Raw genomic sequence first — 14,642 nt, forward strand, 5'->3', positions numbered from 1 at the left:
CCCGCGGTGTCTCTGTAGCAGCAGAGTGTTGTGTGCAGCCGGAGGGCCACGGGGATGAACTGCAGACTACCAGCTGTACACACACACACACACACACACACACACACACACACACACACACACAGGAGTCTGTCCCAGGGTGCACGGCGTCTGTTGGGTATGCACCATTGCCCCTCAGACTGGGTGCCAAATCCCTGCTTCCTCTAATGACCGCTATCTATCAACGTCCTCACACCTACACACAGACACACACAGACACACACAGACACACACAGACACACAGACAAACACCCCCACACGGACACGGACACACACCTCCACACAGAAACACACAGACACACTGACACACAGACAAACACCCCCACACAGACACACACCCCCACACGGGCACACAGCTCCACACAGACACACACCCCCACACGGACACACACCTCCACACAGAAACACACAGACACACACCTACACACAGACACACAGACCCACACCTCCACACGGACACACAGACACACACAGACACACACCTACACACAGACACACACAGACACACACAGACACACAGACACACACAGACACACACCTCCACAAAGACACACACCCCCACACACCTCGACACACACACAGACACACGGACACACACCTCCACACACACACCTCCACACAGACACACACACCCACACAGACACACACAGACACACACCTACATACAGACACACAGACCCACACCTCCACACGGACACACAGAGACACAGACACACACCTACACACAGACACACACCTCCACGAAGACACACACCCCCACACACCTCGACACACACACAGACACACGGAAACACACACAGACACACACCTCCACACAGACACACACCTCCACAAAGGGCTGAAGCTGGCATCATCCAGCACCACAACCTTTTACCCCCAAATCATTACTTTACAAATCAAACTTAAGAAGTGAAAGAAACAGCCTCCACTATTTCCTGTCCACTTTTTTTCTTTTTTACAGCCATAATTCACTTTGCCAAAAGCATAATAGCACCAGGAGCAGGTCTAATGTGTTCACATGGAGCTGATTAATAGGCCACAGTCTTCCTGTAGTTGCCTGCATCGCGTCGAGCCCTGGAAAAACATTTTTCATGCTCAGCAGCACATACAATGCGGCCTGCTGCTTCCTCATTCCCCTCCATACGTTCACACGCTCCCAAATTGATTCCAGCAGCAGCCAAAGTGAAAGAGCAAAGGAGGGAGCAACGCACTGCCGGAGACAGAAGGAAATCTTCATCCGTGGAGGAGGAGATTTGTTACCGCAGACACTTTTGTGCTGCCGTTTTGTTTGCGTTTGGGTTTGAAATGCTCCCAAAGTAAATCACACACACACGGTGAAGTCGCTGAAGCTGAGCTGGAAACAAACGGTGCAATCGACACCAAAGATGAAACACAGAAGCAGATGAGGTCAAAGGATGCAACGTGAAGCCAGAGGACTTCAACTTAACATCACCGTCAGAGTTGAAGACCTGATTGTGCAGCCAGTAAACAATAAACAACAAACAGCAACCATTCTCTTAAGACCACACACGTGGAGCTGAGCGTTGCATGACGTGTGTGATTTATCCGGGTTTTTCCTGCACCGCGTGGGAATCAAGGTAAAAAAGCTGCTTTACGGCGCTTCTCCCCGTGCGTGACCAGTGCAGTGGGAACGCTTTGTGTGGGTGAGGACCACGGCACAGCGGATGGACTGCAGAGGAAGAGGTGGCCCACGAGTACAGCAGGAGCAGGACACTGTGAGCCTTTTCTCAGCGTGTGGGCATCGACACGTGGCCAGTGTCCCGACGTCCCCTCCCATGTATTCTTTAGTGCTGGAGCTGCTTCCTATCCATTATTAAAGCTGAGGAAAGAAGGGGAGCAGAGCAGAGGCTTGGAGAAGAAGAAGAACTTGGGACCAAAGGGACAGACAGACAGTGGTGCAGCCAACAGGTTTAGGACATCCTGCATAAAGGACGCATCTGTGATGGATGGAGTGTCTGTAATGGGCTCGACGTCCTCTGTCATTTAAGTGTTTTACTTTATGGGAGCCCGTCTCACCTACAGCACGCGGGGCGGAGACGAGCAGTCAGCCTGATGATTGATGTGGACTCCAGCGAGTCAAAGACGGCCCTTCACACACAGCTGCACACCTTAATGTGCTTAATAGCAGCGGTCCCGCCTCGTCACCAAGTAGGGAAATGTTCAGTGTCTGCGTGTAATCGAGTCTGGAGCCGAGCAGAGCAACGATCTGTCACCATTACACAAATATGTAAAACCAGTGTGTGTGTGTGTGTGTGTGTGTGTGTGTGTGTGTGTGTGTGTGTGTGTGTGTGTGTGTGTGTGTGTGTGTGTGTGTCCATTACTGTCCGGTGCAGCCACGGTGAGCTGCTCTTTATCTGCAGGCCAACAGAGGCAGAGCCAGACCTGAGCAGCCGATGACAGATGACAGTGGGTATTTATCTCCAGTGTTCGCATTCATCATCCAAACAGCACTGAGCACAAGGTGCTACACAGCGTGAAAACAATGCACTGTGTGTGTGTGTGTGTGTGTGTGTGTGTGTGTGTGTGTGTGTGTGTGTGTGTGTGTGTGTGTGTGTGTGTGTGTGTGTGTGTGTGTCTCTCTCTCTCTCTCTCTTCTGTGAGATCCAGGAAGAGAAATCAGCTTTCCTGCACACGCACATTAACTACTCAATCTCACTTTTAATGCCAGCGAGTGACTTCCAGCAGATTTGGGGGAAATCTGAGTGGGTGAAGCCAACAAGGCGTGAGGAGACACTGGATTTTCCGAGCCCCCAAACACAGCGTCAGCAGTCGGGTTGTTTAATCCAGTAGCGAAGGGCTTCGCTTGCTGCTCCTGAGCCCTGTGAAGCGAAGGCGGGATGTTTGATGCACATTGGCTTCTCTGAGTCTTCTCACCATAAAGTACTAATTACAGTATGAGTGATGGGCGGCGTTGGCTAAAGCCGGCCTGCTAGGACATAAAGCACACCGGCTGCACTCTCGCCTGGTAATGCTGTAATTACTCTGTGACACGGTACCCCCCCCCCCCACACACACACACACACACACGCTTCCCCATCGCCTCGGTCTTTTCCTCTGATGAGCAACAGAGGAACCAACCAGCAGGATCAGGTTTTGGTCAACGAGAACACGAGCGAGAGGGAGCAGGAAACAAGAGAAGAGATGGGAGGGTTCAGGGAGGTTACGGACAGAGGGACAGTCATCAGTACACACCCCTTCACACCCCTTCCTCTCACCTCATCGCCGGCCGCGCTCAACCAAACCTGACAGCTATTCAATTTTCCCAAAGCTAAATCTAATCTGCAGCCGTCTCCCCCTCGCTGACACAGTGTTACACTGGAACGCCTCAGCCGTCAGCCAGGCTTGGCAGCAGATTGGCACCATCACACATGCTTCCTCCTCCACTTCAGGCACACACACACACACACACATCACACACACACACACACAACTTCAAAGACAACAACAATTGCTTACTTTATGGATAGCACTGTATGTGCACAATAAAAAATAATAACAACCATAAAATATTTTTTTCAAAAATGTATAAAGGCCATTTTTCTTTATATATAATATTAAACACGACCTTTGTAGATATGAGCACTAAATCAAAAAACAGATAAAACAGAAAAAAAATCCTCATCTTCGCAGACAGGAAGCCTAATTTTCCTGCTCTTGTCAGATGAATATGCATTTCGCTTTAAATCAACCTAAAGAACTGAACTGCATAATCAGTTCCACTGCAAAATTGGGCAATTAGTCACGGTCTTAAATCTGGTTAGTGCGTCTAAAATACATATTCAGAACAAATATAGATCATTTTTCCCCTAACAGGCAAACATGAAGCTGCCTTCTGTGGAAATATTTAATTATGAGCCTGTGAAGCAAGTCTGTTAGAAAGATCTCCAATGGATTAAAACTATTTTGTATGTAAATCACTTAACTCTTGAAATTTTCCTAATCGAAAATATATTATTAAGCAAAACACTAATCCATAGGCTGCACAAACAAACAGACTAGATTACAGTTGTACAGTTAATGTCTTTAAAGGTGACACGTCTGGTTATTTTAATCAGCATTTGGAATATTGTTAATTTACAAAGAAATCTGTAAATATTTGACTTAGCTCCTGTTTGAGGTTATATGATGCATATTTCTAATGATACATATTAAAGAAAGCCGCTGACTGACTTCACACTGACGCAGCAGGTGAACTCTGAGCCGTCAGCATCCTCGCACCTCTGTAATCTGCATCCACGCTCTTCCTCCTGGGAGGACCGGCCTCCTCTGTCTTCTTCTGCTCGTGGCTCGGCGTCATTCGACATGCCGCCAATCACATGGCACCGCTCAGAGCAGACACGCGCGCGCTCTCCCTCCGCGCCTAAGCAAATCGATTGCAGTCACACGTCATTACACCCTCCTATCATCCCCTGCACTCGGGCTCCGTCAATGCGCCGCCGCGTGTGTGTGTGTGTGTGTGTGTGTGTGTGTGTGTGTGTGTGTGTGTGTGTGTGTGTGTGTGTGTGTGTGTGTGTGTGTGTGTGTGTGTGTGTGACTTCAGGAAGGTACGCAAACTCAACACACACCATGCAAACACACGCGCCCGCCTCCTATTCGCTGCCCTCCGATGCAGCTTGTGCTTTTAAAAATAGGCAATCAGACGAGCACGGGGAACTTGCAGAAAGTCGCTGTGGCGCCGACGCAAAACGCTCGTTTGTCTTGTGTCTTCCATTAGCGACGGGCTTGAAGTTATTTCAGCGTGGCATAATGTCCCACTACTCTGACTCCAGACAGCAATAACGGCAGCGAGGTGAAAACTAGTCCAGCCAGCGACACACAGAGGGAAGCCGAGGCAGACGGCCTGCTTCATACAGACAGGTTGCTCAATGACACATGAAATTAAAGATTTCAGCAGCAAAGAGGGTCCAAGACACACAGCTAATTCAGACAGCAACAGTGTTTAGGTGGTCTCAGAGACCTCATATGCAAGATCATCTGCAGCCGCACACACACACACACACACACACACACACACACACACACACAGTATGGTGTAACCTTGAAACAAGAGCCGTTCCCGATGCACACACTGTAGGAAGCAGCTTGTGGCGTGGGAAGGGAGGAGGGGATCGGGACCGGAGAGGAAAGACGAGACGAGGGGTGAAATGTGGAGAAAATACCTTTGAATTGAATCATGTGTCTAGAAAAACGAGCCCAATTCAGCTCGTTGAAACAAAAGATGCGATCCTGACAATATTATTAATGCTGCAAATTACGCTGCTTTCTAATTAGCACAGATGCAGTAATTCCACCGACCAGCTAGAAAAATAAAATTGAACTACTTTCATCCTATTATTACTAAAAGCATCTTCAGCTTATGGTTTATTCACTGAAATATTATAAGATAAATATTTAAGCTACTATTATGTTTGGATTAGGTTTGTCACTCAATTTAAAAACAAGTTAATAATTAATTTGCTGGCTTTTGTTTTATTAATTGATATGATTTACCACACATCTGCATGTTTGGAGAATATCTATTATTAAAGATGATGCAGAGTCGACACAATGGAAGTATCAAATTAATTTGTCGAATTTAATCTCTCAGAACAAAATAACATGAGCCACAACTGCCAAAAAAAATGGTACGAGACAAACACACTGCACAAATTTAATTTATACTATGCATCAGGTATGTTTTTATTGAGGGCGTGCCTGCACACAACTTCGTTCTGGTGTGTGTGTGTGTGTGTGTGTGTGTGTGTGTGTGTGTGTGTGTGTGTGTGTGTGTGTGTGTGTGTGTGTGTGTGCGTGTGTGACAATGCGCTTAGGTCAGAGACATAATTGAAGCGAGACAGAGTCCATCTCCTTCCAGCCCAAGGGAACCGCATCAACCTTTTCTCTTTCGCCCCATCCTCCTCTGTGTTTGTGTACATGCCCACATTCTTTCTGCTTATTTAAAAGCATATGTGGCCTCGGGGGAACCGTGCTCCCTCTTCACCGTTCCTGCACCAGACACATAATACAGCACAATACGCAGGGCACAAGAAGCAGCGGCCCTGTGGTTTCAGGCGCTTCCATCTCCTGCACACTGGGTGATAACTGTTCAATGCAGCGACAGTGAAGGATGCTATGATGCTGTTTGGTGTGAAAGGATGCACTTTTTCCCACAAGAGGTCTCCAGTCTTTTCTTTGCTCAATTAACCCTGCGGCCTTCATTTGCATTTCATAAAGAGGCCGTCACACTGTGGGAGGGTTATCTTCTGTTTGAGGCAGGAAAAGATGAGAAGGGGGAACACTTTTTATCCTGTCAGAAAGATAACACCGTTCCTCTGCCTTATCAGCAGCTGATGAAATCCATGCTACGGGCCCATGTGTGGATGAGCACAGACTCAAACGCATGCACGTACGTGTGCGAGGAGGGATTTTTTTTTCCACGCATGCACTCTTGTATAAGGTGCATGCGTAGGTGACACACACAGGTCCTGGTTGTGCATAACATCAGCGCCCTGGTGTGTGACATCTCCCAGCAGACACACACACACACACACACACACACACACACACACACACACACACCACAGTGGGTCCCCGCATCCGGAGCCGTGAACCGCGGCCCCCGAGCGTAGCGCCGCGTCTGCACACCCGCTAAGAGGTTAGCTTCAGCTTGGCCCTTTATCCGTGGGCCATCCATTAGCCGCTTTAACTTCGCTTCATCAACTGACCCTCCATTAGGAAAATTTGCATTCCATCACACTCAAATCTTGCATTAATGCCACAAAGCAAAGTGGAACCGGTCTGGAAAGTGACTGCAGAGAGGCAGAAAACGAGCCGTGAATGAGGAACATCCAGTAGCTTAGTAAAAAAAAGAAATAGCGCTTTCTGGAGATTATACTCGCGAGTGTGAGCGAGAGCGAGCCTGTGTGTGAATGCATCTGCCCGAGAGCTGGAGAATTGGGCACACGTTAAACATGAACATGCTCTGAGTAAGCTTTTAAATCTGTGCTTATCTAGTCGACATGCAGCACTGATTCTCAAGTGGCTGAAAGCGCAGGTCCTGCAGTTTAAGGCATTAAGAATGACATTTTTCTCAGCTCAGAAATTACTTAACAGCAGTCATTTCCTCTCGTATGCTGCTCTTTCACAGCCACATACAGACATTTTAAAAGTCTCTCAAAAATCACATGGTTGAGCTTGTGAGGAAGCAGTTGGACTCCTACAACTGCCATCAGATAATTTCAGCAAACGCGTGTAATCCAGTGAGTTTCTCTGTAAATACTGGGATGGTAGAAGTATTAAAATATATAGAGAGGGAGAGCAGAACTCGCCTAAAACAAGCTCCTGCCTTCTTGTATAAGAGAGCAAATGCCCACAAGACAACTCCGGTTCAGTCATCTAAATAATCTTGGCCGAGCATTGCGGGTACAGGATCTAGCCTACTTTCAAATGACACCGGAAGCTCACCTTCTGCAGCAGCTGGGAGCCAGAATATTTTGCTGAGATGGACTTCATCTCGCCACCAAACGCCGAAGCCCACAGCTTCACCCTGCGGACGGCGCGCGCAGCCATGGCGCACACAAACACGAGAGAAACAGGCAGTTAACGGGAATTCTGCGTCCAAACAAACAATGTTTAGCTTTAATACAATTAAAGAGTGGTAATTGGGTCGTTAATTGGTTTGTGAGTCGGGGTCGTCGTAGCCACGTTCTGCGTGGGAACTTGGAGAATGAAGTGAGGCGCGCACTCAGAGAATCTACTTACACGGACGGAGGGATGCTTTGGTGGGTGCCTCCCACCTCCGTGAACCTGGTGCTCAGAGTTGAGAAAAGTACGAGCAGACAGGCACAGCGCGCGCTGGAAGCCCCGCGGTCCCGGTCCACCCGCATCTTGGGCAAAAAGCACCCGTCCCCACGCGCACAGTGCGAGTTTGGCGATCACGCCGATCCACACTGTGGGTTAATCTTCCTCCGCCAGAGAATTCAACAATGGGTTTAATAAAAAGAGAGCGAAATGATCAAGAGTCACCTGTGCTCACAGGCTAAATCAGTCATGACAATGTCGGACGCGGACGATCAATGCGCCTCGGCGAACGGCAGGATCCTCGGGCTGTGGAAGTTATCCAAAGTGGCGGCGTGGCCCCGCTGACCGGCGCGGCGTGGGGCGGCGTGGGGCGGCGTGGGGCGGCGCGGCGGCGCACACGGCTCCGGTGCCCGGCAAGCTCCACTCCCCCGGCGGGCGGAGGAAAGTCCGCTCAGTCGCTTTGTTCCACCGACCTCACCCACTGAGATCAGAGTGGAGGTTCAGGGGGAGCCGGGGAGATCATCAAACGATGCAGCGCACGAGAGCACGCCTACTCCTGAGTGATGCGAGCAGCCTCTCCTCTCTCTCCCCCCGTCGCTCTCTCGCTCTCTCTCTCTCTCTCTCACACACACACACACACTTACCTCCTTCCTCTGAATCTGAGAGGAGGTTTCCACGGATGGCGTTATTGTTGTACTTGAATTACGCCATAATTCTGACCCCCCCCCCCGTGGGCTATTGCCTTTAGCTTTCACGTCAGATCAAGTCATTCACCGTGTGCCCAGCGCACTGAAGCAGGAATTACTGCCAAAGTGCTGATGCAAGACAGAGAGGGAGGAAATGGAAAGGAAGTGTGTGAGTGTGAAACGGCACACGGGGCGTTGAGGCTCTCGATGGAAGGACCGAGCGATAAGTCAGTTCTGCTGAATAAAAGCCAATTAAAGGCACTTTGCAGCAGCGACGTGGCCGTGGCGGCGTGTGGGCTGCGACGGAGGACGAGAGCCCCCAGGCGTCAGACCCCGTGTGACGGATCGCGTTTCACACGGAGCTGGAGGTTCTGGCAGAGCACTTGAAGCGGATCTGCACCGACTGAACAGCCTCCATCGCCGCTGGGGGGCAGCGCTGTTGGTCACAGACCCGCGGTTCCACCTTTAACGTACACGGGGTCAAACATCGGCCCTAAAACACAAGGGCCGCGCTTCCTACAGACGGGACAAGCGTTTACACTGTAAGAAGCCAGGTCATCACAGGGCAGGATTATAGGCACTGCACTTCAAAACATACCTCATCATTCCACAATGTGCAGACACTTCAGAATTCTGATCGACACATTGGTTTTATTAAGCTGCACATTGTCCTGCGCCAGAAATAGCCCGAGGTCCAGTGCGCCAGCATCGCTGTGGTTCTGCCAGGCGCCGAGGTCGTTTCCAGCCGCGCTCGCGCCAGCGGTCCACCTGCCAAGGTGTTCTGTGGCGCCGGCCCATGGAGCGGCATGAGACATGGGCCCGCGGTGCCGCTGCGCTGCGGTCGATCCGTCAGCGCGCTGAGAAACGCGCAAAACAAATCTGTGCATCCTGATGCAGCCACTGCAACACAACTCTCACACCAACACAAAAAGACACTATTTGTCCGTTTCTGAAGACGGTCCCCATTTCACCTGATGCCACTTCCATTAGAACCAAAACAGGGAAACGCACTGTGGGTCACATGTACCGAAAGAACACAAATAGACCCTTTCTGTGACCAAGAACTGTCCAACTCTTCCCTCTCCAGCAGTTTAACCAACTTTATAAAAGCACTTGCTCATCAAGCAGAAATAATTGGATTTCTCTGAATGGTTCCGGGGTGAGAAGTCTAAAAACAAAATCCTCACTGCTGCCCAGTCATTCAGGGAGGCTGGGTTGGCGTTAAAATGCTTTAGTGTGGAATGTGTGTGTGTGTGTGTGTGTGTGTGTGTGTGTGTGTGTGTGTGTGTGTGTGTGTGTGTGTGTGTGCGCGCGTGCGTGCGTGCGTGCGTGTTCAAGGCCACTGTTTACATTTGAAGAGTAAAGAAAATTGATCCTATTTTTGGTTAAAACAAACACTGTTTCTCCAGGGATTCTCCAGCATCAGGACCAGAAGGCGACGCAGGTCATTTGCGTCGTCCTGGGTGACTGGGTGTTATTTTTATCACATCCTGGTATTGTTGCTGTGTTTGTTTCCTTGTGAGGTAATTATTGGTGATGGATTAATGCAAAATGATTTTAAAAAAGGCTTCTGCATTAGATTGTCCCAATATCTATGTGCTGTTGCTTCCAATTTGTCAGTTTAATATTAATGTTTAAGTTCTTCTTATCTGCCTGAGGTTGTTTCTTTCTGTCCCGTGGGAACATCATCCCATTATTCTCCCATGATTCCCATTCATTGTATAACAGCTCCTAACCAGTAAGAACACACCAGTTTGGGAACAACACTTTTCTGAGTAATTGCTGATGGATGGTGCTTTAACGCTTGTGGACCAGAGACTCGTCCCTGGAGATGTTCTAAATGCGTGTAGTGTAGAGTTAAGAAGCTAAAGTCTGGATTATCAAGGGACCTTTCCCTGTAGTACAGTATGTTTTGACAATGGTTTTATTAAAACACACATTATTATAGTCAACAAAGCGCACACATTACATGTAAGTTAATAATGATGACATCAGAGGAAACTGCATCAAAGACTCGGTCCTTCTCTTTGTTTTCACACACCCACAACCCCTCTTGTTCCTCCTCTAACGCTCCATTTCCTCCTCTCTGAATGCTGTAATCACACGTGATGTGGGAGCAGAGTGCACCTCCGCTGGTGGCACCCGCTCTCAACCTTGTGTTTCAGTAGGAGGAGGAGAGGAGCTGACGCGCTCCCTTTTCGGCTCAGCAGTGACGGCTGCTGGTTCCACCTCCTCCTCCTGTATCAGTTTAATCACACAACTAAAAACAAAGAGCAGCTTTTCATCTTCCTCCTCTAACAGCTCATTTAATTTATCCCCGTTCCTCTGCAAAAACTAGGAAACTCTATTTTTACATTTCATAATTCCACCGCGGTGCCGTCCGAGCCCGGATGAAAACAGGCTTTTTCACTGTGGCTGCGTTTCCTTTCAAACTGACATCAGGGCTAATAACCGACTTATTAGCACCGAGGTCAGAAGTGTGGAGGAGGAGGCAGTGTTGGCATGAATGAATGAATGAATGAAGTGGACGTGCTCATGTTGTCTTCACATGCAGCATTAACGTATTGCAAAATATACAGATTTGCTCTTTGCCATTCTGTGAATAGCATTTCTAATGTATATTTATTGAATTACTGAGTGAGGACGGCACACAAGGTCACATTGATACAGCAGAGGGCATGTTACACAATAAAACCTCCAACAAGGCTGATTCAAACGCATCATAACCAGAAAGAACTTTCATTGTTTGCTTAAGGCGCTCGTCAACTATTTTTATTTGTTAAATCGTGGGACAATTATATTTCTTCTTTGCACAACTGAGCGACTTTCCATCCAGGCTGCTTCGTGTTTGCACTGGTTGGTGGCAGCAGACGCTCTCTGTCTGGGAGCATCCATGCTGTCTAGACTGACAGCGATGCTCAGGCTCATTAGTGCCAGAGAATTTCATAACACACCACAAATAACTTTTTGTTCCCAGGCTCATGGCTCACCTTGCTCCAGAAATACCTCCAATAATTCAATTAGTAATGAGATACAAAAGACCTGCCACCATCAGCAGCGGCAGTGGAACAGATGACTGCCGAGGAGCCGGCGCGGATCAAAATGTCCGCGGCGCGCGAGAGTCACGGCTTTGGAAACAAGGACAAAGTGCAACAATCTCCTTATGATGAACAACAGGGGGTGGCGAGGTGAGCGCCTCCGTGCTGGGTCGTTAGTGAGATCGGGACAGGGAAGATAAAGAACCACTGAGCTGTTCGTGCCCTACTGGAAGCCACGTCCTTGAAATAAACAGTGGGTTCTAATGCTGGCGAGAAGAAACTGCTGGTGCAGGTAAATTCTTTGGAAAGAAAAAAGAACCGTTGCAATAAATGTGCTCATCATTGCCCATTAAATATAAGTACAGTTATAATAAAAGTGTTACTGCAAATGTATGCATCATATAGTAGTTGCTGCTGTCTACATTGGGATAAACACAGGAGGTAATTTATGATGCTTCACCTGAGAATATCTGCATCGCTGGCCTGAGGCAGGAGCATAATGCAGCAAGCACCTGCTTAAAGCCCCAAAGCCTTGCAGTGATGAAGATAAATATAAAGTCCTCTGTTCTGTTTTCAGGCATTTGAATTAATAATGTTTAATACACTCTGTGTGAACTTTGCAGCCAAGTAGCTTCAATCGGCCGTTTACAGAATAACATAACTAATGTCTCAGCTCAGACGAGGAGACTGACTCTTTATCATTTGGTAAATGTGGAGGGGACAAAAAGACACTGTTGCTTAAAAGAAACCCAATATAAAGTAGGCTGACATCTTAAAAGTATAGAAGAGAATGTGATGTCACCAGGGAGGCCCAGTGGAAAGAAGCAGGTGAGGGACGTGGCAGGAAAGAGTAAAAGAGGGACACAGACTCATCAGAGAAAGAAAAGAAACAGCTTGTTCAGCAAAAGAAGAGAAGAGGAGGCAAAGGAGTGGGACACACAGGAAAGACGCTGAATGCGTCAGGCTTTCAGAAAGGAAACTAAAGAACCATTTGTCAGACATTAAAAACAAACTATAATAGGATGATATTAGTGAGGATAATTGGGTTTAAAAGCCGCTATTAGCCGGTTATTTTTTCGCCATGCGATGAAATCAGATCATTGTGAAAGCAAAATGATGTGATGGAGGAAGTAAAGTCCTGCCACAGCAAAGGGAGCTGCAGTGAAACCGCTGCTCAGGAGCTCAGCCACACTTCTCTGAAGACTCATTACTATTCAAAAGTCTTTACTTGTGTCTGCACAGAGCCTGGCTCTGACCACCACCGCTCACTAAGCTCCACACAGCCAAACTGTGGGACTGCTACAAGAGCCTCGCTTAACCAGCTAATCAGGCCACGTACCAAAACAAAGAAGCGTCTGGGGAGGAGGGACAGGCGTGGAGCGAAAGCAGCAGAAAGGGGAGAATGAGGACACGCGAAAAGATGGAGGAGGAGGACGAGGAAGATCCAGGTGGAGGGAGGAGGGGGCGTTTCATGACTGCGGTCTCACATCGGTGCGTGAGGGAGTCACCTGACGAGGTGGCGTCTGTGACGAACCCCATTAGGTGTTAGAGGCATGAGCTGCCACATGTTGGCTGTAATGGGAGACCATTAAGACACGTGTGGAGGCGAGCTCCTCTGACAGACGCTGCACAAGTTCAACTCGAGTGACTTCCACGTTCTTATAGATCACGGTCACACTCGTCTGCACTAAATCACATTCGAATTTTACACCAACATGACAATTTATTCTTTAAAAAGGGAAACAAGGACTGGATCAGTAGAAAGAGGAGGAGAGCAGAGAACAAATGCAGCGCAGCATCAGAAAGCCCAAAAAGGTAAATTACTATGATGGAGGTACGTCACGGTTTGACTACACAAAAGTTCAGATGTGTTTGTGAATAATAAACTTGCACACACACACAAACCATGTGGATATCAGGTTTTGACTCAAGCAGCTGTGGTGACGCGAGCGGGGGCTTCATTATGCGGCAGAATAACAGGCAGCCTGTGATATTTGCATTATTTTGCGTAGCAGATTAAAAAGTGCTCCACACTGATTCGCCCAAAGCATCGCATTCCATTCCACATTCCCCCACCACTCAATTAAAGAAAAACACCTTGCTGTTACAAGGTGCCATTATTCTCTGCCCCCCCCCTCCATCATCAGCTCATTCCAGATCTCCATTTTATCCCCTGCCTGTGTCTCACTGGCCGCGCCTCCGTGCACCTTATTAAAATGCACATTTTCAAATAATTCTTCAAAGGCGAAGTGTTTGCAGAGAGAATCCGAGCCGCGTAACAGGAAATTACAGCGGGACCGAGCGGAACCAGATAGCCCAGGCCGCGTCCAGCATCGGTTCCGCCGTGGCCACGTCGCAGCTCATTGTTTTTAACCGGCGCGTCTCTGCAGCCCGGGCACTTGGCAAACAGGCGCGTGTAAACAGCAGCAGACATTTATCTCCACGGCACAAATATAAAACGCAGATGTGACGGAGCCAAGTCCACGTTGAGATGAAACGAGGCAGCGGCGGTGAAGCGGCGCAGTGGCGCTCCCCTCAGCCGCCCGCCGACTGTTGATTTGTTTAAGCCCCATAGTGCAGGCTGCCTTGTTGTTGATAACCAACTCATTTGCAATGATAACATGCCCAAGAGGCTAAAAAGAGGCCAGTCACTGGAGCTGTGCTGACGGAGCAGGAGACGCGCCCGGGCTTTGATTGGCTCGACTGTGGCGTTGGAATTAATAGTGGATTCACCGAGACCCGCCGCACATCAAAGCGCCCCACTGGGCCGAATCAATGATTCACAGAGCAGAATAATCCCAGGCACTGGAAGCCCACGGAGCAACTATTTACCCCGATGGACACTCCAACCTGGGGGAAAACTAACAGTGAGGTGGAGGGAGCCAGAAGCCAGCGGTCCAGGGGTTCCAGCTGTGGAGGGGGGGGGGGGAGCCTCACCCACCTGCCAGTCCTGATGACCTCCCTATCTGCGGCGCACACAATGCAAACGCTGAGACGCGGCCTGCAGAGCGGAGCACCCGGCGGGCGTGTGCTTTGTGCCTGGCGGCTTTACATATAAAACAGCCCGGCCCGTCTGCGG

At 48.9% G+C, this 14,642-nt stretch overlaps 1 protein-coding gene across 3 annotated transcripts in view; it reads right to left on the minus strand.

Annotated features, from left to right (window-relative positions):
- The window catches only part of cacna2d3a (calcium channel, voltage-dependent, alpha 2/delta subunit 3a), a 65,065-nt gene extending 56,817 nt beyond the window's left edge, over positions 1-8,248 (minus strand). For all 3 annotated transcript variants that reach the window (XR_008695220.1, XM_055510573.1, XM_055510572.1), the window contains exons 1-2: positions 7,801-8,248; positions 7,504-7,585 (exon numbers count right to left, since the gene is read on the minus strand). Coding sequence is in view for 2 of the 3 variants with exons in the window: in XM_055510573.1 (XP_055366548.1) it covers positions 7,504-7,585; positions 7,801-7,925 (207 nt within the window). In the remaining variant the exon portion in view is untranslated. The remainder of the gene's footprint in view (positions 1-7,503; positions 7,586-7,800) is intronic.
- Between the last annotated feature and the right edge of the window lie 6,394 nt (positions 8,249-14,642).

The sequence above is a fragment of the Betta splendens genome, chromosome 7, assembly GCF_900634795.4.
Source record: "Betta splendens chromosome 7, fBetSpl5.4, whole genome shotgun sequence".
NCBI classification, from domain to species: Eukaryota; Metazoa; Chordata; class Actinopteri; order Anabantiformes; family Osphronemidae; genus Betta; species Betta splendens.